This window comes from Neolamprologus brichardi, chromosome 7 (genome assembly GCF_056152115.1).
Source record: "Neolamprologus brichardi isolate AB-2024 chromosome 7, ASM5615211v1, whole genome shotgun sequence".
NCBI classification, from domain to species: domain Eukaryota; kingdom Metazoa; phylum Chordata; class Actinopteri; order Cichliformes; family Cichlidae; genus Neolamprologus; species Neolamprologus brichardi.
The window spans coordinates 30,100,410-30,127,458 of NC_142110.1; the positions used below are offsets into that span (position 1 = coordinate 30,100,410).

The window sequence follows — 27,049 nt, forward strand, 5'->3', positions numbered from 1 at the left end:
CCTCCATAAATGTGCAATAAGAGCAAAAATGAAACCAATAACGAAAGCTAAAAGAAACCCTGCAGTTTCTCTAAAGTCCACCTGAGGCAGACTTTCAGAGTAAGTCAATTTCCATAGACTCCAATATTAAAATGTCTGACTTGAACGTGTTCGCAGTTTTCGTTTTTAGAACTTACTCATTTGGGTTTTATCAGGGCTTAAATATAGGTTTCAAGGCCTCACGTTTGTCAGCTCATTTGACTCTTTAAATTGAACCTTTCTATTTATTCTTTTGATCCCATTAATGCCATTAAATGACAAATAAAATGGCTTTTTGTGTGGTTAATTGTAGTGACAGACCATCCACACACACACAAACCCTATACTCTAGTTTTGACGAGTGACGTTGTAGTTTTTAGTCAGTTAAATAGAAATAGTAAGCATCTGCTATCTAAATCCAAGAATGTTGATTAATTTAGTCTGACTTTATTAACAATACACTTGCATAACCACCATTGCTTAACAATGAATTGTCATGACCGTTAATGGCCCTGAGTACTATTCACAGAGGTGGCCGTTACCTTTTCACATAAGCTGCCTTCTTGACCTCCTTAAGTAAAAAAAGGGGAATGACCATCTTTGAGCCAAGGAGGGAATCTAAGAGGACATCTTTCAGTATCGTTTAGTGCTGTGATTGCAGCCATTCTCCAACTCTCAGTGAGTAGTACTCGTGGTCATTGATTAACTGCTGTGACAGTTTGCATATGAATGAGCATGAAACTGATCTGATCTGCTCATTGTTATGCAATGGTGCTGGTTTAGATCGTTATGCAGTTGTACCGTTTTCAAACTGGGGGAAACCTGCAGAATACTGACCCTGGAGTCACTTGGAAGAACAAGTTTCTCCCACTGAAAATGTTGGGTTCAAACAGTGTAACCAAGTTAACATTAGCTGTTAAGTTAGCACTCCACTCCTTGACATGTCTAGCTCCAAAAAACCCGAATGCCGGTGGACAAAATTCTAACACTGAACATGCAAAATATGTCATCCAAAATGGTAAATGGATGACATAAATGTTCTTATATAGCACATTTCAACTCTACTTGAGGACCCTCATTTACCCATTCACACCCATACATCTATGCTGTTTTTTATGTAAGTGGTTTCTGTCAAACATTTACATTTACATTGATGGAATTAGTATGCATCACGAACGTTACAACAAAGGTGGACGATATGCCTGGTGCTCAGTAGTTGACTTTCTGTCAGACTCTGGGACCATGGCGTGCATTTTGTAGCCATTTCCGTTGTTGCTGGGTTTTCTGGGGCTTTTTTATATTACAAATTTCCATTTTAATTTCAGTGAATGAGACACTCTCATAACTCATTGAGTGTCGGCACAGACTAGCCAATCGTTGGCCTGCAGTTTGACGACATCACATTTCAGTACCTACTTGGTTCGCCTTGGAACCCCGGCCGAGCAGGTCTATTCGAGTAGAAACTAATGGAAAAGGGGCTATAGTGGTCACCTTTGATATACAGTCTATGTGTAAATTGTTTTTGTAACTGTTTCTTTATCGACCTTAAGGAGAATCTGAATCTGAAAATGTATCATGGTGTCTCGTTTCAGTGCCACTTGTACATCTATTTAACATCTCCTGACAGCCACATGACTCTCTTATTGACATATGCTGGGTAAAAAACAGCATGTTGCACTGATACCAGCGGGTATCGTGTAAAGCTATTATCTCCAAATGCTGTACAGTAAGATAACCACTCATTCTAGCTGGGTTAGGCCTCTCTCCTGATGTTGTCAGAGGCAAACTACTGTTGGAAATGTCCATAACACTGAAGATCCTGTCCCTGCGCCCAGACAGCCAACCGTCTGCTTCATAAAGCTGGGAAACGTGAAGCTGGGTGTGCCATTTGTGCTGCTGTTGCCTGAGTTAGCTGGAAGAGACTGTGGAAGTTTCACTTCAACTTTCTATAATAGCTTTTTAAATAGCCTTGAAGGCAAGCACTGCAGCTGTGACGGAACTGTGTCCTGTTCAAATAATAGACTGCAAGATGAATTTTACTTTCTGTGTTTTGTGTAAAGCACATTTAAACACAGCTTTCATGGACCATAGTGTTATATGAAGTATGCACATTCATATACACACATGTAATTACATAAAAAAGTAAAAATGGACACAGAATACAGAATTATCAAGCACCAGCACCCAGCAGTTACAGACACAACAGCAAACGGGAGTTTACTGAGCTAGGGAGGTCTGGGAGTAAAGGTGGATTCTGACCTGACTTCAAAGCAGAGATGGAGGTAATAACTGATTCCACAAACGTGGAGCAGTGCCTGCCAAAGCTCTGTCACCGTTTTGTTTGAGGTGTGACCTTGGGACATGTTAGCGATCTTTACCAGTGGATCTGAAAAATCAGAGGACTTGAATGTAAATGAATGAGGCTGGTGAAGTGGGGCTTTAGAAGAAATCAGTAGGTGATCTCGGGTTTTCCTGGCTCAAAATGGGTCTTTAGGGGTGAGTAGGATCACACACATTTAAAGGCAACGGCCCTGTGTTATCTTACAGAGCACAAATCTCTGCATTTCCCCTGTCACTTAGGCTTCAATTTTTTTCCTAATTTGTAATTTCAGTTTATTAAATTTTGTTTTTGTTTCGTTATTAGTTCTTTGTTTGCTCTCATTAGTGTAGATTTATTTTGAAGAGGGCATACATTAAAGGTATTTTCTGTAATTATTCAAATGTAAATCTTTCACCACCAGGGGCCAGACCTCAAGAGGCCTGGCTTTTTTCCCATGACGCAAGAGTGCACTCTTTTACCTGGTTAATTAGAAGTTAAAACGAATCCTTGTGCCATGCGACAGACTGGCGACCTGTCCGGGGTGTGACCCGCCTCTCGCCTTAGGCCCACTGAGATAGGCTCCAGCCCCTCCCGCAATCCCATTGACCAAGCAGAAGAGAATGGATGGATGACTCATTGCACCATCTTGTGGTACAAGTTTGTGTTACATCAAAGTACAGTTCAGCCACAGTTCAGCTTGAGTTTATATCTCTTTTAGCACAATACATAAATGAGTGGGACATAAAAGAGTTACCAAAAATGTGTTGCATAAAGTATTTCTATCATGCTTTTTACTACTGCTACTACTACTAGCAGTGCTCTATGACACTGCAAATTTTACTGTCGCTGTATTTACTGTATTGTCAAGTAAATACAGGGCTGTTCTTGCCAATACCAATACTGATAGTGTTACTTTTAAGCTATAAAAGGTATCTGATCACTAAATCACTGTTATTCTGACTTTCCACAGGAATCAGTTAATAAAACAGAACACACTTTTTAGCTTTTCGTTTGTTTTCAAACTATGTTTTTTGGACATCTGGGATATAAAAGTGTCTGTCTCTAAAGCACTTTGGGTCACCTTCAGTTGTTTTAATGTGCATTAGGCTATAAATAACAAAGACGTAACAGTCGATAAGTAAAGGTCAGATATTTTTTATACTGCATATTCATTTCCTAAATAAAATACTTTATTTGCTGCATACGGAACATAGAGGATAGAAAGCAAGTATCGACCGTATTGGGCTAATATTGATCCAATATCAATACCAGCATATGTATTGATGTTATGAATATTTGGTGGCAGTTTCTTTAAATTCTAGTAATATCCTTTGAGAATTTTTGGGTCTTTAGAATGATTTTGAACATAGCTAAAGTTCATGTTAGCTGGAATCATATGGTCACAAAACACACAAATCAGGCATCATTTTGCAAATGCATGTGATTGACATGTGAAGGAGGACATGTCCATGCACCCTAATCACAACATCTCTGTGTTGCAGTAAATTAGGAAGAAAAAAAATCAGTTGTGAGTGAGATGCAGGGTCACTTCTGTTTCACTGTTTCTGCACTTTTCTTGCCCCCTGCGCTTCTTTTATCCAGTAATGTGCATTCAGGCAGGAAAACCTCAGCGTCTGTGTCTCTCTGCCTCAGAAATACTCCTGCCTCAGCTATTCTCCAGAGCAGATTAAAGTTGAGTTTGGAGCGCTGCTTCTTACGCTTTTCCTTTTTGCTCAGCACTCTGCGTCAGATCGCAGAGGAAGTTGCTCCTGGTGCAGCTCTGCGGCATCATAGCCTTGCCGCAGAGCCGGTGGCTGTTCTTTACTTCCTGTTGATCTGCACAGCTTGGGCCTGTCACTGTAGCAGCTCAGAGACGTCTGAGCTCCGTCACATCCTGAAGGCTCACTTTCAGTTTTGTTTGAAGTGACTCATCACTTCCAGTAAGAAAACCAGTCACAACAGGTCAGTTTACTGGAAGAGCTGCAACGCCCTGCTGAGGCCTCTACCGGTTTCACAAACTCATGTTTATCAGGACCCTTTTTTTACCCCCCACACCCACGCGGAATAATTTCAGGCCATAAGGAAACACAGATTCTTTCAGTTATAGACTGTATAATATTATCCTGACTAACACTAGAGACACTCGGTGAAATGCTGGAAGAAGAGTAAAACTAACTCTCGGTTCTGTTGCTGCTGCCTATGTAGACACTAAAGCTGGTGCACCAGAAACCCAGGGTACAGAGATGGTACAGGTATAATCAGAAAAGGTTTATTCCCCAAGGTGGACAGCAGGAATAAAACAATACAAAAAAAAAGTATATAAATAAATGTTCTCAATACGCTAAAATTCCCACTGAGACTAGATCCCACCAGTCCCATGATGCAACCGACCCACAACCCAGGATGAATTTTCCTTACGTGTTCACAAGCGGGACAGAAATTCCTCTTCCAGAGCGGAGACCATGCCACCCTCGTCCTAGGCAGACGAGGAGACGCCTGCTGTCCCTGTCTCTTCCCTCCACTGGGTTCGTCACGTCCCAGCCCAGGTTACACTGTGCACTGGAGTCTGTCGCTCGATGCCACCACTTTTATCCCATGGCCAGCCAGTCCACAGTGGATTAAACAATGTTTCCCCAATGTTTCACTGGCTCCCAGTGAAATTTCAGATAATATACAAACTTCTTCTGCTCACCTTCAAGGCCATTCATAATCTTGCTCCTCACATTTCTAATCTGTTAAGCACTACCTCTTCTGCCCGCTCACTTTGATCCTCTTCTTCTATCCAGCTTGATGTGCCTTCTTTCCGCCTCAGCACCATGGGACGCAGAGCTTTTAGCTGCTCTGCTCCCAGGCTGTGGAGCTCATCCCCCAGATATAAGAAACATTGGTTCTCTCCTCCAGTTTAAATCTCAACTCAAAACCCATCTGTTCAAATCTGCATATTCATACCAACCCACTGTTTGTTCATTTTATCCTGTGCTTTTGTTTTTATTGTTCTTCATTTTCTCATTGTCCTATAATGTGTTCTATTCTATAATTAAGTGCCCTTGGGTGTCTTGACAGGGGCTTTATAAATAAAATGTATTATTATTATTATGTTTGTTATTAGAAAACCACTAAAACATGCAATACAAACATTAGAATAAAATCATGCAAATAAAAACTACACTCACAAATAAACACTAAAATCAAAACATTATTATAAATTATTATAAAAGACAAATACAAATTTCCATTGTGTGACACCTAAGTGAATGTGTCTGTGCTGTTACGCACTGGACCTCTACACCTTTGAATACTCTCAGGACACACTCACATGCGTATATGAGGTTTGCTGGCATTCATTGATGCACGGCTCTCTTAAAGTCCTCTATTAAAGCATGTAAGTCAAGTTGAGTTCAGGACTCTCCCTGGACCATTGCAGCACCTCTATTTCTTTCATTTTAGTCATTCAGTTATAGATTAGCTGCTGTTCTTGGGATCATTGCCTGTTGCATGACCCAGTTTGGGGCCAAGCTGTAGCCGCAGGATAGATGGACACATTTGACTCTAGATTCCCTTTGTATAGAGAGGAGTTCATGGTCCACTCAGTGACTGTAAGGTGCCCAAATCCTTAGCACTCCGCCGCCGTGCTGACAGTTGGTCTGAGGTGTTTGTACTGATATGCTGTGTTTGCTTTTCTCCAAATATGGTGTTGTGCGCTATGGCCAACCAGCTCCCCTTTGGTCTCGTCTGGTGGTTTGTTCAGATGCAGCTTTGCAAAGCTTAACTGTGCTGCTGTGTTCTTTTAGAGAGAAGAGCCTTCTCCCCTGGCAACCCATCCCAAACAAGTCCTACTCGTTCTCTTTTTTTCTGATTGTGCTGTTATGAACTTTAACATTTAACATGCTGACTGAGGCTTGCGGAGTCAGAGATGTAGCTCTTGGGTTTTTTTTTTTGCACTTTCAGTTTGACTTTCAGGTGAATTTGCTGGGATGTCCACTCAATACTGGCGACTGTCTTGAATGTTTTCCACTTGTGAATAAGCTTTCTCACGGTAGAATGAAAGACTTCAGATTGTTTGGAAATGGGATTATAACCAAAGGAACAGGGTTTTTCACTCAGCTACAAACAAAAAGTGCAGAGTTCTGTTTAGTATCACTTTGCATGATTTACAGCTCATAATAATCCATATCTATGTTACAGCCTCTCATCTCCAAAAGGCTGATTCTGTTCATCTGGACGTAGCGTTTTCAGTGGGAGAAACGTTTCGTCACTCATACAAGTGACTTCTTCAGTCTCAGCTGACTGCAGGTTTCCCCAATCTTATAAACAGTACATTTGCATAATGACTGAAGAAGTCACTTGGATGAGTGAGGAAACGTTTCTCCCACTGAAAACGCTACGTCCAGATGAACAGAATCAACTTTTGGCGATTTACTTACCTGGATGATTGAGCATGCATCAAGATGTTTACAGCCTCTCAGTTCATGTTCTGTCTGAATTTTTTTTTATCCCTTTAATTCAGCTTTCCTCTCATTGACTCTACCTTACAAACAAACAAACAAACAAACAATAAATAAATACTCCGCAGGTGGGAGGGGCGTTTGTACTCACTTTCTGAGATGGCTATATTGCGTATATCCCCTCTATTTGACATAATACTGAGCGAAGAGTGGAATAAGGAATAAGTCTTAGCTTCCAGTTCACAGGGATTACCTGTGCACACACTGACCCCAGGCCATGTTAGGCACTCATCATTGGTAATGTAGTATAGGTTCTCTTTATGATGTTATAAGTATGACTTTTTAATGATAGCGTCCTTTCCATTTTATCCTCCAGTCCTTCAGGAAAGAAGTTCCGGAGTAAGCCCCAGCTGTCCCGTTACCTTGGAAATACAGTGGATCTGGCATGTTTTGACTTTCGCACAGGCAAGATGATGCCCGGAAAACTGCAGAAAAACAAACAGAGATTCCGACATGACCCGCTGAGCATGGCCAAGGTAACCCAGATGGATCACACCTGTGTGGGAGTGACTTGTGTATTGTGCTTTAACAGATTATCAGATTAACAAAACTCTTCCGGCAACAGGTCGAAAGGTCACAGGGTCAGCTAACAAGAACTTTGTGCTTGTTTATCCATCATGTGAATATACCTGAGTCACACAGACTTATTTGCATAGATAAAAACCCAGCAGCTGAACCTCATGTTATTGGAGAGTCAGAGAGAGTGAGAGCAGATTGAGATGATATTCTGTTTGATAGCAGGGTGATTTTGTGTCCTCTGTTTGAGGAAGTAACCTGGTCACATGTGCATAACAAACATCAGATTCCTGATTAAGCTCAGACCTGTTTCTCCACATGCTCAAATACATGATTTCCATGTATTGGGGGAGAATAGGGCCTGCATCCTTTCTGAAATATACACCAGTGGGGTACTTGGATGATGACTTAGACCTCATGGGCTTCATTTACGCTCCAAATTATCCATGTTGACTCAAAAGCTGACTGTGTGCACGTCCACATGGAAGTGTAATCCCAGCAGTCCTGTTATCAGGGACAGCCCCGTCTCCTGGTTATATTGACCCGGATGTATCTTGCCCTCCTCGGTTTTACAGCCTTGAGCTTCCTTGGTTTGCTCACTGTTGTCACTTTATTTTTCCCTTTTGCATATTTTAAGTCTTTTTTTACCTCCATCTCATGGATATTTAGACTCAGATCTTAACCCTGGAAAGGCTAAATTTAAAGTCAGGTAAGGATTTTTGGTTCTGGAAATGTAGAACAAACCTAATGTTCACACTGAAAAAGCTGGTCATAACCCCTTTATTCATAAATTACTGTCTTTGAGCCTTCTCCTTATTTTGCCCGAGATTTGTTTGGGCATTGTGAAAGTGAGAGAAGTGGATAATTAGTTAAAATAGTTAGTCAGTAGTTAAGGATGAAGTGAGTGGGGTACAGTTAAACGGACACTTCTTAAACCATGATGTAAAAATAAAAGAAGAAAATCAAGAGGAGGGAAACCCAAACAGAGTGAAATGACATCATAAATCAACCAATCAGCTGTCTCACATGCAGTTTGGACTCACAGATTTCCATCTGGATATGTCAAATGGGTTAAAATTCCAAATAAAAGGAGGTGTTGGATGTTATAAGACGTTAAAACTTGGTTTATAGACCCATAAATAACAACATGATGATAACAATGAAGACAACTGGGAGCACGTTGATGGCTTTAGATGAAAGCACAAAACCTAGTAATGGCTTCTTCAAAAGTCCATAAACATACAAACGTTACAAGCAAACACATTATGAATCCTAATGAATTTACGGGCTACAGGGATTCTAGAGCTTTGAGGAAACATTGGACTCCCTCAATGGATCTTTTTAAAGTTGATTTTCTTCTAATACTTTGAAAACACAAAAAGGAGATATGTATTCAAAGTCTACTTGTCTACTTCCACTCTGGTGTCTTAATTAACACTTGTCCTAGTTCAGGATAATCTGAATGGTAGTTTGCGCTGGGCCCGGCCCGAGCTTGTCTCGACCTTCAGGGTGTTTTCGCTCAGAATCGACACGCTGCTTTTGATTTGTTTTGCTCTGGATGACTTCTCTTCTTCAAGACCAATCTGCATCATCATTTTGGCTCTGACTGGTGTCGGTTGTTTGTCTCATTTATTTCTTGTCTCGTTGATCTTGTCAATGCTATGATCTAAAATGTGCCATGGTCATCTGCGTTTTAAATTGTGGGTGTTAGATCTGCTCTCTTTGCCTTTTCTCTGCGGCACACAAATAGGGGAACCACTTAGGTGGTCCTGACTACAGACCTGGTAAGCTCACATGTAAACTGTGGAGAAGTTAAGGAGAATTAGGGTGGGATTTTTTCCCACAGTTGTCCTTTCATACATGAAGCACAGCAGGAAATAGTCAGCTTCAGACGTGTTCTAACTGCTGGAAATGACTACTGCTGGAAATGACTGGGAGATGACGCCTACTCGCTGGCGGTGAATGTCTGGTTTTGGCTAGAAGAGTTCAGAGCTGCAGTGCATGTATGAAACAGCTTCAGACTAGATAAATCCTTCAGATCGGCCTCTGTAGAGACTGTAGATTGAAGGTGTGAAATGTATATTAAATGTGTCTGGGCAAAAACACATTGTGCTCAGTTAGAGTAAAAAGTGCTTTATAAGTATCAATCCATTCAACATTTACTGTGATCACTGACTGTAATCAAACATAGACTGTGTATGGTTGTTTAAGTGGATAAAGTGTGGACCAATCAGAGGTGGAGTAGGGTGAGCTGAAATGGGAAAAAATAGCACCTGCGGAGAGAGGCGAGCCTTAGCAAGATTTACTTGCTAAACGGATAATCTACACATCCTCAGTGTTAATTTCAGCATGTATGTGATTGTGTGTGTGCTATATTGACACGGTTCGCAACCCTGTACTGCTGCTCTTCACACTTCATTACTTATGGGCACAGAGACACACAAACACGCACTTCCTGTTGTTGTCTCAGCTTAGAGTTAACCCTTTAAGCTTATATCAAACACTCACAGGAACAACCAAAGGTTAATATGTCTGTCTCATGTATAGGAAGATAATTGTGACCTGTAAGGAAGAAAAGAACAGGAGAAAGCTAAAGTAAAAGAAGGATAAAAGGGAGGAAGGACAAGAAGGTGGGAGGGAAGGAACGTAGGAAGTCAGGGAGCAAAAGAAACCAAACACCAACATTCAGATTCGTGTCTGTCTTATGCAGGGAGGGAAACCAGACCTGAACACAGCTCTGCCCATCAGACAGACGGCCTCCATCTTTAAACAGCCCGTTACCAAGGTTACGAGTCACCCCGGAAACAAGGTGAAGACAGACCTGCAGCGAGCGATCGAGCAGCCCAAACAGGTGAGACGCTGAAACACACACACACAAATACACATACAGGTAATGCAGGAGGGCGAGGTCAGGCTCTTACATAAGAGACGGCTGTGATGAGGAGTGTAATGACAGCTGTAACCACTAGAGGGTGCTGAAGCATCATGGGAAAAGCAGCACACGGAGGACTGAATGATGAAGAAATATGTTGGGTAGAATGATACTGTTAATGAAAGGTGATAAAATATGCATTTAAGCCCCACAGTTCTTCTATTCTAAGACATTAATTTGGGTTCACAGACTAGATGAAAATGAGCTCTTTCTCTGCCACTGAACAGTAAGAGGTTAGCATCCATCAGACTGCCTGCAACATCTTTAGAGCTAGAGTCCAACCTCAGTATCGAATTTTTACCTTGTTGGAACTCTTCACTATAAAGGTTTTTAACAACAGTACTGTTGTCTTCTAACTCTGTCCAGTTAAAGCAGAGCAGCAGGAAAGGAACCTGGTTCCATTATCCTGTTAACATCCTCCAGGTCCCTGCTGACCCATCTACATCCAGCCCTGTTTAAAACCTTAAACAGAAACAAACCATGAGGCTAACATTAATGTGTGAGTGATGGTTTGAAAGAGGAGTGAAAGAAGCCATCTATGTCCACTGTGAACGACCATCTTTGAGCAGAGGTGGTGGTTTACGACACCAACTGTCTGCCATCTATAATCCAGTTTTGAGATCCATTCCCAGACGCCTTAACGCCCACTCACATCCTGGACCATTTTGACTTCAGGAAATCACATGACAGGGTGCGGCTAGGTTTCACAGTGAGTTCACCCGAAACATCGGCTGAATGTGACCTACACCCGTTTTCACACCTTAACAAATGTGATTAGATAGAGGATCAACAGGGGGTTCATGCCCCTCTAGGGGGACACTCCCATACGGCTTAAATTGGGGACTTTCCACAATTTGACCTTAGAACTAAAGAAGCTTCTCGGATGAGAGGTGAAACGTCTTCAAGTAACTTAAAGAAATCCAGACGCTTTTCTTTCCAAGCTCAATATACTTAGTCTCTGAATGAATGTGCAGCAATAATGTTTTTGGGCTGGCTTGAGTTTTTAGATGTGAATAAACAGATCTGGTAAGCAGGATGGTCTGTGGAGTTTAGGCTATATTTCTCAGATTTCTTTCCTTCTATGTACTTGTCATTGACTCAGGTGTGCAGATTTTCTTAAATTTGTTATTTGAATAAACTGATCTGGCCACTCAGATCTTTGCATTTGTGCTTGTAGCTCAAAATATGCAGCATTACTGAATATACAGTGATATGTAAATAGTAAATAATACTATTTTACCTCTGCCACACAGTTAGATTCTGCTCTGGGTCAGTCGGCTTACTGAAACGATCTCTCTGCCTCATCAGATATGACTCTGCCAACAACAGCTCAAACGATCCCACTGACATCCAAAAATAGGCTGCCATGCAGCTTGGACTCCTGGATCAAACCAGGAAATTCTCCTGATAATTGAATGAACTCAGCGCCACTTTTTCACAACCCGCCTGGCGTGCGATGGCCTTTAGGGTTAGGTTGGATTTCAGCTGCATGCTGAGTCAAATATAGAGAATCTAGAAGATCTTTTAAAGATTTACCTTTGCTTTGTAGTTCATCTAAGATTTCCATTTGAGCATTTCAAACAGGGATTTCTGATTCTAACCCTTACCCTGAACAATTTACTGAGGCCTGATGGACATTAAGAGTTTAAAGTATTATATTTGAAAATGTTTTGAAAATGAACAAGCAAAATTAATCAAAAACCAGTGAGATGATCAGATAAACAGCTGTCTGTCTGTCTGTCTGCAGCTGTTTTGGGAGAAGAGGTTGAAAGGTCTGCGGTCATCAGACGTCACAGAGCAGGTCCTGCGTACCATGGACCTGCCCAAAGGATTGCAGAGTAGGTCTCCAACAACAGCTTGATTCCAGTCCTTCAGCCTGTCTTGACCTCTGACCCATCTCTTGATCTCGTTCTCTCATTGGACAGGTGTCGGTCCAGATGCGAGTGACGACACCCTGCTGTCGGCCATCGCCAGTGCTCTGCACATGAGCTCGGCTCCGATTACGGGACAGACGTCTGTAGCGGCTGAGAAGAATCCGGCAATCTGGCTCAACACGTCCCAGCCGCTCTGCAAGGCCTTCACCGTCACTGACGAGCACATCCGGTAAGACCCGCAGTCCTCAAACAGTCTTTGTCCCCCCCCTCAGCTCAGTCACTACAAGGCATTTGGCTGATTGTAACCAAAGAGGGAGAAGTGCATGTTTCTCCCTCTGGCATGAGCACTTGAAGCCGTGCTAAAATGCTAATGTTTGTGCCAGCTCTCTGTGAACCCAGCTCTGAGGATTAATTTGGAACAGGGATTTTCATATTGAGAGGTGAAAGATACAATCAACACACACACAGATGCACACAGCTTAAGAAAGCAATTATGGTACTTTAAAGCTTTGAGTGTCCTGTTGCTGGATTTTTAGTTGTAATTAGTGCTTCTTGTGAGTCTCAACTAATCAGAGTACAAAGACATGATACACGGTGTGACTTACGCTTTCCAAGGAGATCATTATCTTTGAAGTCCACTGCAAACAAACATACACAAACATGCTAAGAGCTCCGGGGCTTGTTTAAAAGTTTTCTTCAGTATCAAAGTAATGCGGTGGTAGCTGTCTGTGCTTCGTTGGGAATACTGCAAGCCAGACCTTTTAAAAAATAGTAAATTTGGCATGCTTCTTGTATTGTCCATTTATTTTCCTCCACTTTTCTTATGTCGGCTTTCAGAAGAGTATTCCAGACATGCTTCTCCAGCAGAGCTTTTCAGTTCCCATTTGGGGAGATGAGGTGTTCCCCAGCCAGATTAGATATTTAAACCCTTTCCAGCAAGTTCAGGTTCTGTCCCTGGGGGGGCTCTACTCTCATCTGGGTATGCCCAGAAAACCTCCAAAGGCAGATATCTAGGAGGCATTGTGATCAGCTGCCTGAACCATCTGTGTTGGCTCCTTTCAACACCTAGGAGCAGTGTCTCTACTCCGAATGTTCAAGCTCCTTTCTCATATCTCTTGAGCAAAAACCTGTTGAAAAGATGTTAAAGACATCTCATCCAGACAACTAAACAATGCTGAGATTTGTTTAAAATTGAAAGGAGAAAAGCTGAATTCGCAGTTAATTCAACAGATAAGCTAACCTCGAAGCAGCAAATATCCATGGACCCTGTTTTCTGGGCTTAATCTGACCTGCCAGTCATTTGCTTTTAACCCTCTGAAGTGTAAATCCTCACATCCAAATCCGAACTCAACCTTAGATTTTGCGGGGAAAACTGACCTTTTTGGGAAAAAGTGAGGAGTTTTTGATGTGTGTCAGGGAGAATCAGGATCTTTCCTGATTGGTATGAGTTGGGAGAACAATAGAAAAAAGACATACATGTTAGAGAAACAGAGGATTTATGCTTCAGTGGGAATTCTGTGCCACAGCTACGTTGTAACCACAAAGTCCTTTGAAGCCCTGTGATCTAACCCACGGTCTAACCTGACGTACACTTCAGTAGAACAACTGCGGTGATTAACCTGTTCGGTACCAGCGATTGCTCCTGTGTATTTCTGCCTATTTTTTTAACTGCACTTTATGAATTCATCAGTGAGACAATAACAATCATATCCTCAATGTATAAGCATAAATGCTTTCCATGATGACTTAGATCTGAGGGGGTTAAATCAAATCAACCATTTACGTATAAAGTTGGTTTTAAAGCAAAAGGACATCTGAGCAGCTTGGTGAACTTCTCAGACAACCAACAGATTTAAATCCAGACCTTCTTTTACTGCTGTACCAACGAGTTCCTCCACATGGTTCACAAAGCATCTCTTTAATTGAGATCAAATGCAAAATGTCTCCACCTGTCTGCTTTTTTGTCACATTCAGGGTGAAACAGGGATCCTGGCAGTTAGCTTAACTTGTCGGAGGGTGGATCAAATGGGTGCGTCTAACATTCCTGCACAAGCAGATTACTTCTGATTGGATCACTTCCAAACTCGTGCCGCTTTTCTGCACAACTTAATTAGTTTTGAGTGGATCTCGTCATCTGTCCAGATTATTTTCACGTTGTTATTATTTCATACATAATAGTTTTTGTCCTCGTGAATTAGTTTTTATTTATCGGCTCGTGGTCATCAGTACAAAAAGGCTATAGACACAAATGCTGGTGTAAACATTAAGCACTGACTATCCTGAGGCTTGTGCAAGTCCGTGCACCATGACACAGTAACATAAATGATATAAACATGTTTTTTAAAACATATTTAAAAAGTTGTCAGCTGATAGGGTAGTCTGTGCGCTTGAGTCATCAGACCGTTTCACAACCAAATAAAATGTCAGATGTTGTGTGAAAGAAAGGCAAAGAGACGTGTTTGCATATTTAACGCAGCGCTGAGGTGTAACTGGGACACCGCGTCTAACACGATTTTAGATTTGATGGCTGTGTACAGTTCACACCTCAGATCAACAGAAAATAGCTGAGTGGGTAAACATGAATTGGAGAATGGCTGAGCCGAGTAAAGGTCTTCGTAATAGACTCAAAAGAAAGCCTTTCACCTTTAACTCTTTCACTGCATTTAAATGTAAAGGTGATGTTTCTTTAGCCGGTTAACATCCAAGAAGACATTGGTGACCTGGTTCTGTTCATCTGGTCCAAAATAAGTGATCTTTATTATTGCGTTTAAGAATCGGGAGTCCTGCTTTTCTTGTTTTTGTCACTCAGTGACTCAGAGAAGTTGTATTCATCTTCACCTTCAGTGTGTTTGAGCAGGTTTTCCTCCTGAATGATGAAGCAGTTTTTAGTGGCGATTTATTCTGCACTTCTATTTACTTAAACTTGAAAAAAAAAAAAAACTGTTATCCTTGAACCTTTGTACTTGTGTGAATATTTGCAGAAATTTTAATTGCTGCAAGTGCTCTTAAAAATTCTCTAGTAACTTTTGTGCTGATTTATGTGATTCACTCTTTTTATTACTATGTTGCCCCTCTTACAAATGGAAAAGCTGTAATTTAAAAAAAGTTATTTTTCTTCTTTTTTCTATTTAGTGCAGTCAGATTTTTCTGCTTCACTCTCATTTGGCTCAGCATGACCAGCAGCTTATTGTGGCTGCATAACTGACATTTATGACATTTATGACTTTTATCATTTACCAGTATTTCAAGTGCTAATTCTGCCCTCAGTTGAATCACACACAAAAGTGACAAATCACACACAGCTCAGCAGAAAGCTCTCAGATACACTCAGAATAAAATATTTCAAAATATGACAGTAGCTACAGATCCTTATTGTAGGATAAAGATGCAGACTATAAGCTTCTAAAGTTAACTCCATGTGAGTTCCAACCTAAGAGTCTATGAGCAACAATTTCAATTTCAATTTCAATTTCAATTTCAATTTTATTTATATAGCGCCAAATCACAACAAATGTCGCCTCAAGGCGCTTCATAGATACAGAGAAAAGCCCAACAATCATATGACCCCCTATGAGCAAGCACTTTGGCGACAGTGGGAAGGAAAAACTCCCTTTTAACAGGAAGAAACCTCCGGCAGAACCAGGCTCAGGGAGGGGCGGCCATCTGCTGCGACCGGTTGGGGTGAGAGAAGGAAGACAGGATAAAAGACATGCTGTGGAAGAGAGACAGAGATTAATAACAGATATGATTCAATACAGAGAGGTCTATTAACACATAGTGAGTGAGAAAGGTGACTGGAAAGGAAAAACTCAATGCATCATGGGAATCCCCCGGCAGCCTACGTCTATTGCAGCATAACTAAGGGAGGATTCAGGGTCACCTGGTCCAGCCCTAACTATATGCTTTAGCAAAAAGGAAAGTTTTAAGCCTAATCTTAAAAGTAGAGATAGTGTCTGTCTCCCAAATCCAAACTGGAAGCTGGTTCCACAGAAGAGGGGCCTGAAAACTGAAGGCTCTCCCTCCCATTCTACTTTTAAATACTCTAGGAACAACAAGTAGGCCTGCAGAGTGGGAGCGAAGTGCTCTAATAGGGTAATATGGTACTACAAGGTCATTAAGACATGGACTCATGCTAGCCTTAATGAAACCTCGTTAATTCTTAGTTTTACCCCTAATGGATTGTCACTTTTTCTCACTGGAGCCTCAAAGTGGGCTTTCCTGCATCTGCAGCTAAATTCATCTTAAGAGATGTTGTCATCACCAGTTTTAAACAGAATGCGTCCATTCAGCTTGTAAGCATCGTCCTTTGATGGGCATAAGGCATTGACGTTCTGCGGGTTTTGTAGATTTAGAAACTCCTCTTTACTTTTTGCACACTTTAAGGGATAGCATAACAAAGAGAAAACGGGATTTGTTTGTAGTTACAGCTTTATGTCTCTTCAGGCAAGCTTTGGAAACCTGAATTTGTCAGTTTTATCCAATTTGTCCTGACATAACTATTCAAGCTCCAGTGGAACTGGAGCAACCTCAGATATCACTCCGGTAGTTCTGAGGTTTGTCCGAGCCTCCCAAGGTCACCAGATTTGTTCTTTAGTTGTTCATGTGCTGTTTTGACTGTTTTCCTGGACCTGTCGACTGTGTTTGTGCTGTTATGTTTTGAAGCATTTTTAAGGGAATTAGTAGGTCTTATAAGTCACCAAGTACGTGTTTCAGACTATCTAAGAAGTTTGTGCTCCAGTTTTGGTGAGTTAAATTCTAGTATTGTATGAGTCTATTACTAATACTGCACAAATAAACAGATGTCTGTGACTTTGTGTCTGCTAGTGTTAGCTAACAGCTAATCTCCTGTCCAAATATCCCAACTTTCAGCACATGTGGTGGAGATGTGCACAAACCAGTTTAAGCAGGTTTAAGCTCCAGTGTATTAATATTAGTGTACTTATAATTTTATTTAAACCAGGACAACAATGATTCCGATTTATTTATTTAGTCTCTATTGTTTTTTAAATATTTTAAATGCTCGTGGGCTTGACGTTGTTCATCTGGAACGTGAAGTGGATGTTTATCCCAGTTTACTTTTAATGCTCTTTGAGAAGATACAGGTGTGCTGTCTCTACAGTATAGGCCTGATCAATGTTTTTGGCAGATTCTCCAGGTGTTCAGTCAGTTATGGACACATCTGAAGAGTTATTAAAGTGAAAAGCAGCTGTTTCCACTTATGTCTCATTAATTGTAGATTGCCTGAAAAGCATATAATTTTTCTAGAATATTTTCTGGATCCACTGTATCAGTACAGTAATGCTTGGTGAGTAGTCTAATACTGTATGAGCTAACCAGTGAGATTAAACACAATTATGTGATGCGTTTTCTCTGTTCGATGGTTATGCCGTTTGATGAGCATAGCTGCGTTTTGTGTGTTAGACATGGAAAAATGTAAATTCTCATTCCTTCTAGCCTCTGATAAAACGCAAAACGATTTCTGTCGCCTTCCAGGATGAGACAGATGTGGGTTGATGACTGATGCATGCTGGGTAGGGGGAGTAATCAGTTGTAGTGAGAGGGGAGGATGAGAAGGTGATGAGATAGGAGATGGACAAGGAGAGATGAGGAGCATGAAGGGAGTCGAGGGGGGGGGGGGAGAGGCCACATTGGGAAATTAACATGAAACATATGATTCAATTTAATATCAAACTGCTAAATAAGTCTTGAGCCAAAAATGTTCACAGTCTGTTCTTATCTGCTCTGAATGACCTGCATATGAGAGGTTGAAGACATTAGCATTTTAGCTACAGGTCATGATTACCTCCATTATTACTATGATTCCCAGGAAGTATGTGGTTCTTCCTCTACGTGCCAAAAGCTACAGCCTGTTTAATGGCCACTTCAGGTTGACTCCAAAGATGTAGGTAGAAGCTTACAGCCTGATACAAAAAGTGGTTTGATCTCTATAGCTCTGTTTGTACTCCCACAACTATATACATGGTGGTGTTTAGAAATTCATTAGTCTGGATAAGTTAGTGACACAGGTGGCTGTAGCTGCCAGCTAGCTGTTTGCTAGGTGTCAACTCAGCTATTTTGAGGTGCTGAGCTGGATTTCTGAACGGTGTGATATCCCTGTGCTGGGTTTGTTGCTCATCATCATAATAATGTTGGTCCAAGATCAACAACAACAACTGACCAGTCATGTAGTTGTGATGTCACAGCTTTGTAATATGGGAGAAAAAAGTGCTTTTGTTTATATAAAACACTCTTCTGGATGTGTTTTCTTTCTAGTTAGCTTCTTGGCTAATGCTAACTGAGTGCTCAGTGCATATTTATCCTACACAAAACCATAGATAGGACACCAGGATTTCTTGATTAATAAGAACACCAGGGCTCCTATTTCCTATTTGCTTTGAATGCCTGTGGGCTTGATATAGTCTAATTTATCTGAAAAGTGAAGCAGCTGATTCTCCAGTATCATCCTGTTGCTCCTGCTGTCTGTGTTGCCAGACCAGGGTCCCTATAAAGCACAAATGCAATTAATACATGCTGACAGCAGGAGGCACTGTGGGGACACACATCTGGCTTTATATATATATGTATGTGTGTGTGTCCAGTGGAAAACACTGGGGAGAACAGCTGGCCAAAGCCATTACAGCAGAATCACTCGAATACCTCACTAGATCCTTCCCTCCCATCTTCTCTCCTCCCCCTTTTTCTTCCTATTTTCTTCTCACCTCTTTTACTCCCTTTCCCTTCGTTCTTTTCCATTCATTCCTTCCTAATCTTATTTTGTTTTCATTCATTTTTTCTGTCCTCCTTTCCTTTTCCCCTTGTAATCCTTTCTTATATTTCTTGATGTTTTTCTTCCATCCACTTCTCCTTTCTTTACTGTTTCATTCTTCCTTACTTTATCGGCGTCATCCTTCCCATGTTTCATCCCCCTCTTCCTTTGTTTTCACACCTTCATCTTTCATCCCATTTCCATTTCCACCCCTCCTCCTCTGTTTTCCTCCATCCCTCCTCCTCGTATTCCTTTCCTTATCTCTCCCCTCCATTAATTTCCCATTCTCTCCCTCTTACCTCCTCTTTCTCTCTTTCCTTCTCCCTCTCTCTATCTCTCTATCTCTCTCTCCAGTTGAATGTGCTTGTCATCTTAAATTGCTCTCATTCCTTTCCTCTCCTTCCTCATCTTTCCACCACCTCTTCCTCCTGTGGCACATCAGGCCGACACAGCTCTGTTTTTGAAATCTCACGTTTTCATTTTGGTCAGCTTATTCATATTTTTCTCCCGCTGTTTGTTTTTTTTTTTTTTATCTCAGTTTTTAATTAAGAGTCTTATTTATCCCACGAAAAGCATCTTTCGATTGACTTGACTGTGTTTTCTTTCTTGATCCAGATTCAGTCTCAGATGTACACATGAGGCTGAGTCTGTTCTGCACAAATACATTTAATTACAACAGTATTTTTATATAAAAGTGATAAATATGTCCTCAGTTTGTCTTCTTCAGTGAAGATCATTGGATAATAACACAACAACCAGTGAGTATTCTGGATAAGTGTCCTGGATAATTCTTGTTTTTGAACCAGAATGATCAAAATGTAGAAAGTGGATAAAGCATTTTATTCAGTATGAATAATGCATAACCAAGCCCATAAACTTAGAAGCACTTTGCATCTTTTAAATATCCGACAACTGGAACAGACTTACTTTCAGTTTTTCACTAGAAGTCCTACAGTTTTCTGCATAGACTTTGAGTGTAACTGCTTCGTGTTTAATGTGAGCACACCACACCAGGGACCACAATTTACAAAATGAACTTGGTGTCATGTTCAGTAAGACTCGACCTAGTGACTGAGACCATAAACTCAGCAGGAAAGTGCTTGCAGTGCTCATAAATCAAGTGAACCTGTAGCCATTTTCTCACAGACTTCTACACAGCTGCAGCTCTGTGATTCGCCCCCTGCTGGCTGATAAAAAGGATGCATATTTGAGGCAAAATAATTCGAGTTTCCATACCCAAAAGCTATGTGCATCTGTAATATCCAGTCATGACACAAAATACAAGGTTAAGATGAAACTATTGAAATAGCAAAAAACTGAAAAAACAAAACAAAAACCAAAACACTGTGATGGACGTGACCAATTCTTGTAGGCTGATACATGCATCCAATCAGCCAGTAGGACTGGACACACAAAATCAGAACTGTGTACTCTAATTTTATTCATTTTTAATGTAGGTGTCACTTTCTATGATTTATGTTTTCTGTTCATCATTGTTGTATTAAGATTTAGTGCTTCAGGTGCAGGATTAGTCTGCAGGCTTTGATACATTTGCTCTGATTAATAAAGTTGCTTCAGGTTTGTATTTTATAAAAATGGTCTTTATATGAAATTAAAACTGTCAGGAGAAACCAGCAGACTGTGGACTACGAGTAATAGTAAAGACATCTTAATAGAAAAAGACGTGTGTGTGTGTGTGTGTGTGTGTGTGTGTGCGTGCGTGCAGGGAGCAGGAAATGAAAGTGTACCAGGCCAGGAGGAGTCTGGAGGAAGCACTGATGGCTGACAGTTTGGCGCGGGCCGCCGAAAACACCCGAGAGCTGCTCGAGGGGAAGAAGGCCTGAAGACAAGACAGGTGAGATGTGGGCGAAATGAGTATGAACGGGTTAAAGACGTCGTCTCCAATGTGCACATGAGCTGCCGATAGGACTGGACAGATGACGTTAACCGGTAGTCATGGTAACTCAACGTGCTTTCCAGAATAGGAGAGCCGGAGGTGAAATATCTGTGAAAGACAGGAAATTTCTATGGAGTGATTTTTAAGCAGTGTCACAGGTCACTGCTGTGAGCAGCCTGTTACAGTGTGTAGTTAAGTTTTAATAACCTCTGGTGGCCACGTGAAGAAGTGCTAGATACTTTTTAAAGTTATCTCACTCTGTGATGCAAGATAGGCAAATAAAAGTCACATGATCTGCCTGGCAAACAAACCCCTAGGATCAAAAAGCAAACAAAGCAAACAACATGAATCAAACAGCAACAAGGAATAAATAGAATAATGTATAACCTTTAAATGTCTTGAATCATGCAGAACCTTGTGTGTGTGTGTGTGTGTTTGGTGAGACTTGTTGTGAATGCTGATGAGATTCTCAGCGTCTGATTGAAACTCAGCTATGTAGCAGCGCAGCAGTGTGTCTGTGTGTGTGATTGATGGGCCGTGGGGTTGTGTGCGTGTGTGTGTGTTGTGTGTTTCGGTAGTTAATGCGTGTGTTGTATTACAGTTTGTTTGGTTATTGCCTATGTTTCACTCTGCGGAGCCCGTAAACAAATCCAGATTAAAAAACATTTACTTTCAGAAGTTCACACAGCCATCCATCATCTCGCCCATTTTCCGGCTGCTTATCCAGGTCAAGGTCGCCGTGGCAACGGGACGGCGCAGCAGACCAGAGGCTGTTTTCAGAATGAAAAGGTTTTTGCTGCAGAGTTTCAGACCTCGAAGGGGTTTTAGACACAAAGAAAACTCGAGGAGAACAGACCTGGTTGGTTAAACGTTGGTGTGATTTCTTGAGTCAGTCGGTAAAACTCAAGTGCAGTTTGTCCTGATTGCGGTGCTAAAGAGCAAATGAGTTAAACAAGTTGATCATGTGGGGTGCAACCTCTGGAGCATAAAAATGAACCTGCAGTTCCTCTCATGTCCACTTGAGGCGGGCTACAAATGTGAGGTGTCAATGTTTACAGCCTGTTTGAGTCGCTGTGTCATATTTCTGCTCTGTACATCAAACGGACTGGTACTTATACAGTGCCTTTCTACTCAGTTTGAGCCCTCGGCATCAGATCTTGCTGATACCAAGGATGCTTCAACACAAGGACTGCATGAGCGGGAATCATTCCATCAACCTTCCGATTGGTCAACGGCCCCCTCTGCCACCTGAACCACTACTTAAAGTTTGGGATGTTTCCGCTTTGATTGACTGTTGGTTGCTGGTGTTGGAGGCAGGTGTCACCTGAGTTAGTTTGGACTAATGAACATGTTTGAACTGTTGGTGCCTGCTGGCCTTGTAAAACATATTCAAAATACAGACAGTCTTGTTTTATGCTGTTTATCTCAAGATTATGCTTTGAGTATATCTGATCTCGCATTTGACCTCTAAACATTTTCCTGGTGAGTTTATGGACTCAGTCGTTCTGGGTCATAAACACATGAGGAGGATATGACCACAACTCATCCGTTATATTAGTTTATATTAGTTTTAAAGCACAAATGTGGCGACAGTGAAAACGTTCAACTCGTGGCTTCAGAGCCGTACTTCAGAGGCCATTGGGTGATGACAGGGCATCTACATTCATGTTTTAAATCATCCACGATCCCTGCAGACTGTTCTTAACTGGATTATTATTGCACTGGTGCAGTCCAACATCACACGTTTCTGCGAGGGAGCTGCAGGTTAAAGACTGGCTAAAGTACAACCTGACACCATGTTTTCACCTGCACCTCTAGAAAAGTCCAGTACTGCAGTCCATGTGTCTAAACTGTAAATGTCACCTTACTAACCAAAGGTTCCTAGCATTTTCCATTAACGTAGCACTTGACCTTCTAACGGCTCCTCTGGCTCCAGAAAACAAACCAACATGGCGAAGGGCGTAAAGCTGGAGTGGAGTTCCCGTGGCCGTATGCATGTTTCCTGTACGGTCTGTGGGAGAATTCAGCAGCTGAAGCATCAGCATCATGGCGCTCTTCTGTCCGGCACTCGTGTTATATTGCTTTTGTAAGCGTGTCATGATATGTCTGTTGGGTTTTATCTGTTGTTAATAGAGGCTGCAGTTACGTATATGTGTGTGTGTCTTTGTGTGAGTGTGTGTGCTGATGCTTCCTCTAAAAGCTGACAGATAAGGAGGCTTTTTTTAAAGCACATTTGTTTTCTGTGGAGGGAAAATTGTCCATTAATGCAGATTTATGCAGATTGGCTGGATGGAAGTCGTTTGGGCGAAAAGAGCCACTGAGAGTCGAGGAGTGATTACTAATGGGTTTTTATAGCTGGACCAGAGAGAGGGGGCAGTGGGCAGCTTCTCTCTCTCTTTGTGTGCATGTGTGTGTATACGTGTGTGTTTCTGCTTCGGAGCTGTTGAAACAACCCTTTTAAATCTTTGTCGAATTCTCACACTGTTTGCTTTGCTTCCTGCTGCTCTGACTCTTATTTGTAGCGTCCTGCTAATTTATTTATGTTGGTTTTCTGGCTGAGTTGGCTTCTGCCATTCTCTATCTTTTATGCGACCCTTTATATTCTGTGCTTACTCAGAAACATGCTACACTAGGTGGCAATAACACATTACAATACTGCTGCCATGAACGATGGGGGCAAACACGTCTAACGGTGCTGTATTCTTTTCTTTGAATGGATCAGTTTTCATTACCAGAAGTGTTGATGTGAGTTATGTTAGTACTGGTACCACACAAAATTCTTTATGTGCAGGAAAAACATTATTGTGTGGTTTAATCTATTGTAATGTGAATGATTTAGGTGGAGATGTATATCTTATATGAATAATCGAAATTGACAAAAAACCTTAAAAACCCTTAAAAAGTAATTATAGTAAATACAGGTGGGAAGAGGCCCACTTTAGACCCTCTCCTGCATTCTGGCATCTCTGCCAAGAAGAGAGAAAGAGGGTGTCTGCTGTTAGTCTGCAGGAAATTTAAAGATGGTGACAAAATAAAGAAGCAGTTTTTGTGCAAACAGATGGGTTTAGGTTTAACTCACTCTTTATTCTACAATCCTTTTAAAGCTAATAAACCTTTGGTCAGTGGTCATAGCTTCTTCCTTCTATGTTTAAGCTCAATGTTTAACTGTTAGCCAAATTTGGCCAAATATTAACAGGTCAGTCTCATTGCATTAGGAGCTATTGTCCATAGCCTGAAAAGACTGAAAAGTGGCGCTGGTTTTTCATGTGGGCTTTTTGTGTACTGCTTTTAAGAGTGTAAGAGTTTCTGTGTGAGGTGAAACATTTCTCATTGGCATTTCTGCACTTGTCGGGGTTTGAATTAGGCCTGGGTCCATTTTAGCTACATGCTGGCACGTTTTTAGGCATTAGAAAATGTTACCTTTCAAGTAAAATGTCATAGATTTGTTTTGGCTTTACAGTTTTTTTCTGTTAAAAACTTTTCCATTTGGGTGTTTTAAAAAAGTAAACAGTGGTTGAAACACCTACCAATGATGAAGTCTGTCAACTGCCTTGATTTTGAATTTTGATGTAGGACTGTAATCAAAGTTTTACATGACTGCAGAACCATGCATGTTCATCAGCTGTTATATTTATATTTAATTTTTTTTTAAATGTCTTTTAAGCTGAAGTGTAATTTGTCAAATTGTGTTATTAATGTGCGATTATCATCCTCATTTCGACCTTTCAATCCCATTTCTGAGCAAATATGAGCCAAAAAGAGCTTCCTTTTCAGCACCACCTTTCTCCACTCAGAGGTCTTCCACAGACATAAAGCTGATATCCATCTCCTCGTGTGACTGTGGGGAAGACACGAAGGAAGAGGATTTCTCTAAACATTGAACTGTTCCTTTAAAATGAGCAGACTGCCGTTTTTATCTGATCGAGACTAAAGATTCACACTGCTGACTGAGGAAAGACTGTGACTGATACAAGCACACACCAGCATCTCTCTCTCTCTCTCTCTCTCTCTCTCTCTCTCTCTCTCTCTCTCTCTCTCTCTCTCTCTCTCTCTCTCTGTGAATATTAGCTGTGTATCTTGTAATTTACAGAGGAGCTGATTCAGACTCCTGCAGCATTTTTCAGCTGCTGGTAATTAGTGCATGTTGAGACACAGAGAATTATCTGCTTCAAAGTCATTCATGAGGCTGATAACTGCTGAGTGTGTGTGCCCGTGTGCTGTCAGTTAGCTGAATTGCCTCGATTAAGCAGCAGATTATCAGGATTTTCTAATTATTAGGGAGTAATTAAGAGTGAGCTGAGGATTATCAGACCGAAACATGGAAACAGTGAAGGAAGAAAACATTCACATGCATTAATACTGAAACAGTAAAACAAAGAAACACTAACACAGCACAACAAAGAGTTTATCATTAAGTCTGGATTTGGCAAACACTAGCAAATCTGAAGGATGCACAATGGCACAGGAAGGGTCTAAAAATAAATGTTTAACTGTGGGGTTGTAGGTTCAGTTACAGGTAAAGTGAACCAAAATCAGAATTAAGGAGGCAGTCTGAATGAGTGATTCAACGGATTTGTCATCATGTAATCAATGATTCAAAAGTAGAAACTGGGGATGAAAAAAAGACTAAAAAGATAAATGACAATAAAAAAACCCAACAAAATAATGCAGCTTTAATGCAGATGAGATTTTGTACAGTGGGGCAAAAAAGTATTTAGTCAGCCACCGATTGTGCAAGTTCCCCCACTTAAAATGATGACAGAGGTCAGTAATTTGCACCAGAGGTACACTTCAACTGTGAGAGACAGAATGTGAAAAAAAAATCCATGAATTCACATGGTAGGATTTGTAAAGAATTTATTCGTAAATCAGGGTGGAAAATAAGTATTTGGTCAATAACAAAAATACAACTCAATACTTTGTAACATAACCTTTGTTGGCAATAACAGAGGTCAAACGTTTACTATAGGTCTTTACCAGGTTTGCACACACAGTAGCTGGTATTTTGGCCCATTCCTCCATGCAGATCTTCTCAAGAGCAGTGATGTTTTGGGGCTGTCGCCGAGCAACACGGACTTTCAACTCCCGCCACAGATTTTCTATGGGGTTGAGGTCTGGAGACTGGCTAGGCCACTCCAGGACTTTCAAATGCTTCTTACGGAGCCACTCCTTTGTTGCCCGGGCGGTGTGTTTTGGATCATTGTCATGTTGGAAGACCCAGCCTCGTTTCATCTTCAAAGTTCTCACTGATGGAAGGAGGTTTTGGCTCAAAATCTCACGATACTTGGCCCCATTCATTCTGTCCTTAACACGGATCAGTCGTCCTGTCCCCTTGGCAGAAAAACAGCCCCATAGCATGATGTTTCCACCCCCATGCTTCACAGTAGGTATGGTGTTCTTGGGATGCAACTCAGTATTCTTCTTCCTCCAAACACGACGAGTTGAGTTTATACCAAAAAGTTCTACTTTGGTTTCATCTGACCACATGACATTCTCCCAATCCTCTGCTGTATCATCCATGTGCTCTCTGGCAAACTTCAGACGGGCCTGGACATGCACTGGCTTCAGCAGCGGAACACGTCTGGCACTGCGAGATTTGATTCCCTGCCGTTGTAATGTGTTACTGATGGTGACCTTTGTTACTTTGGTCCCAGCTCTCTGCAGGTCATTCACCAGGTCCCCCTGTGTGGTTCTGGGATCTTTGCTCACCGTTCTCATGATCATTTTGACCCCACGGGATGAGATCTTGCGTGGAGCCCCAGATCGAGGGAGATTATCAGTGGTCTTGTATGTCTTCCATTTTCTGATGATTGCTCCCACAGTTGATTTTTTCACACCAAGCTGCTTGCCTATTGTAGATTCACTCTTCCCAGTCTGGTGCAGGTCTACAATTCTTTTCCTGGTGTCCTTCGAAAGCTCTTTGGTCTTGGCCATGGCGGAGTTTGGAGTCTGACTGGTTGAGGCTGTGGACAGGTGTCTTTTATACAGATGATGAGGTCAAACAGGTGCCATTCATACAGGTAACGAGTGGGGGACAGAAAAGCTTCTTACAGAAGACGTTACAGGTCTGTGAGAGCCAGGGATTTTCCTTGTTTGAGGTGACCAAATACTTATTTTCCACCCTGATTTACGAATAAATTCTTTACAAATCCTACCATGTGAATTCATGGATTTTTTTTTCACATTCTGTCTCTCACAGTTGAAGTGTACCTCTGGTGCAA

General features: G+C 41.4%; 1 protein-coding gene and 1 long non-coding RNA gene across 2 annotated transcripts in view; one reads left to right on the forward strand and one right to left on the reverse strand.

The window, feature by feature from the left end:
* The window catches only part of mbd2 (methyl-CpG binding domain protein 2), a 31,475-nt gene that overhangs the window by 887 nt on the left and 3,539 nt on the right, over positions 1-27,049 (forward strand). Inside the window, exons 2-6 of the mRNA XM_006782108.3 lie at positions 7,160-7,319; positions 10,070-10,210; positions 12,039-12,129; positions 12,217-12,394; positions 20,658-20,786. Of these exons, the coding sequence (XP_006782171.1) occupies positions 7,160-7,319; positions 10,070-10,210; positions 12,039-12,129; positions 12,217-12,394; positions 20,658-20,775 (688 nt within the window). The 3' untranslated portion in view covers positions 20,776-20,786. The remainder of the gene's footprint in view (positions 1-7,159; positions 7,320-10,069; positions 10,211-12,038; positions 12,130-12,216; positions 12,395-20,657; positions 20,787-27,049) is intronic.
* Positions 4,594-10,235, reverse strand: LOC102778072 (uncharacterized). The gene is made up of 3 exons (XR_004844184.2): positions 10,085-10,235; positions 6,763-6,862; positions 4,594-6,442 (listed from the first exon to the last, which is right to left on the reverse strand). It is a non-coding gene; the product is annotated as an uncharacterized LOC102778072 (long non-coding RNA).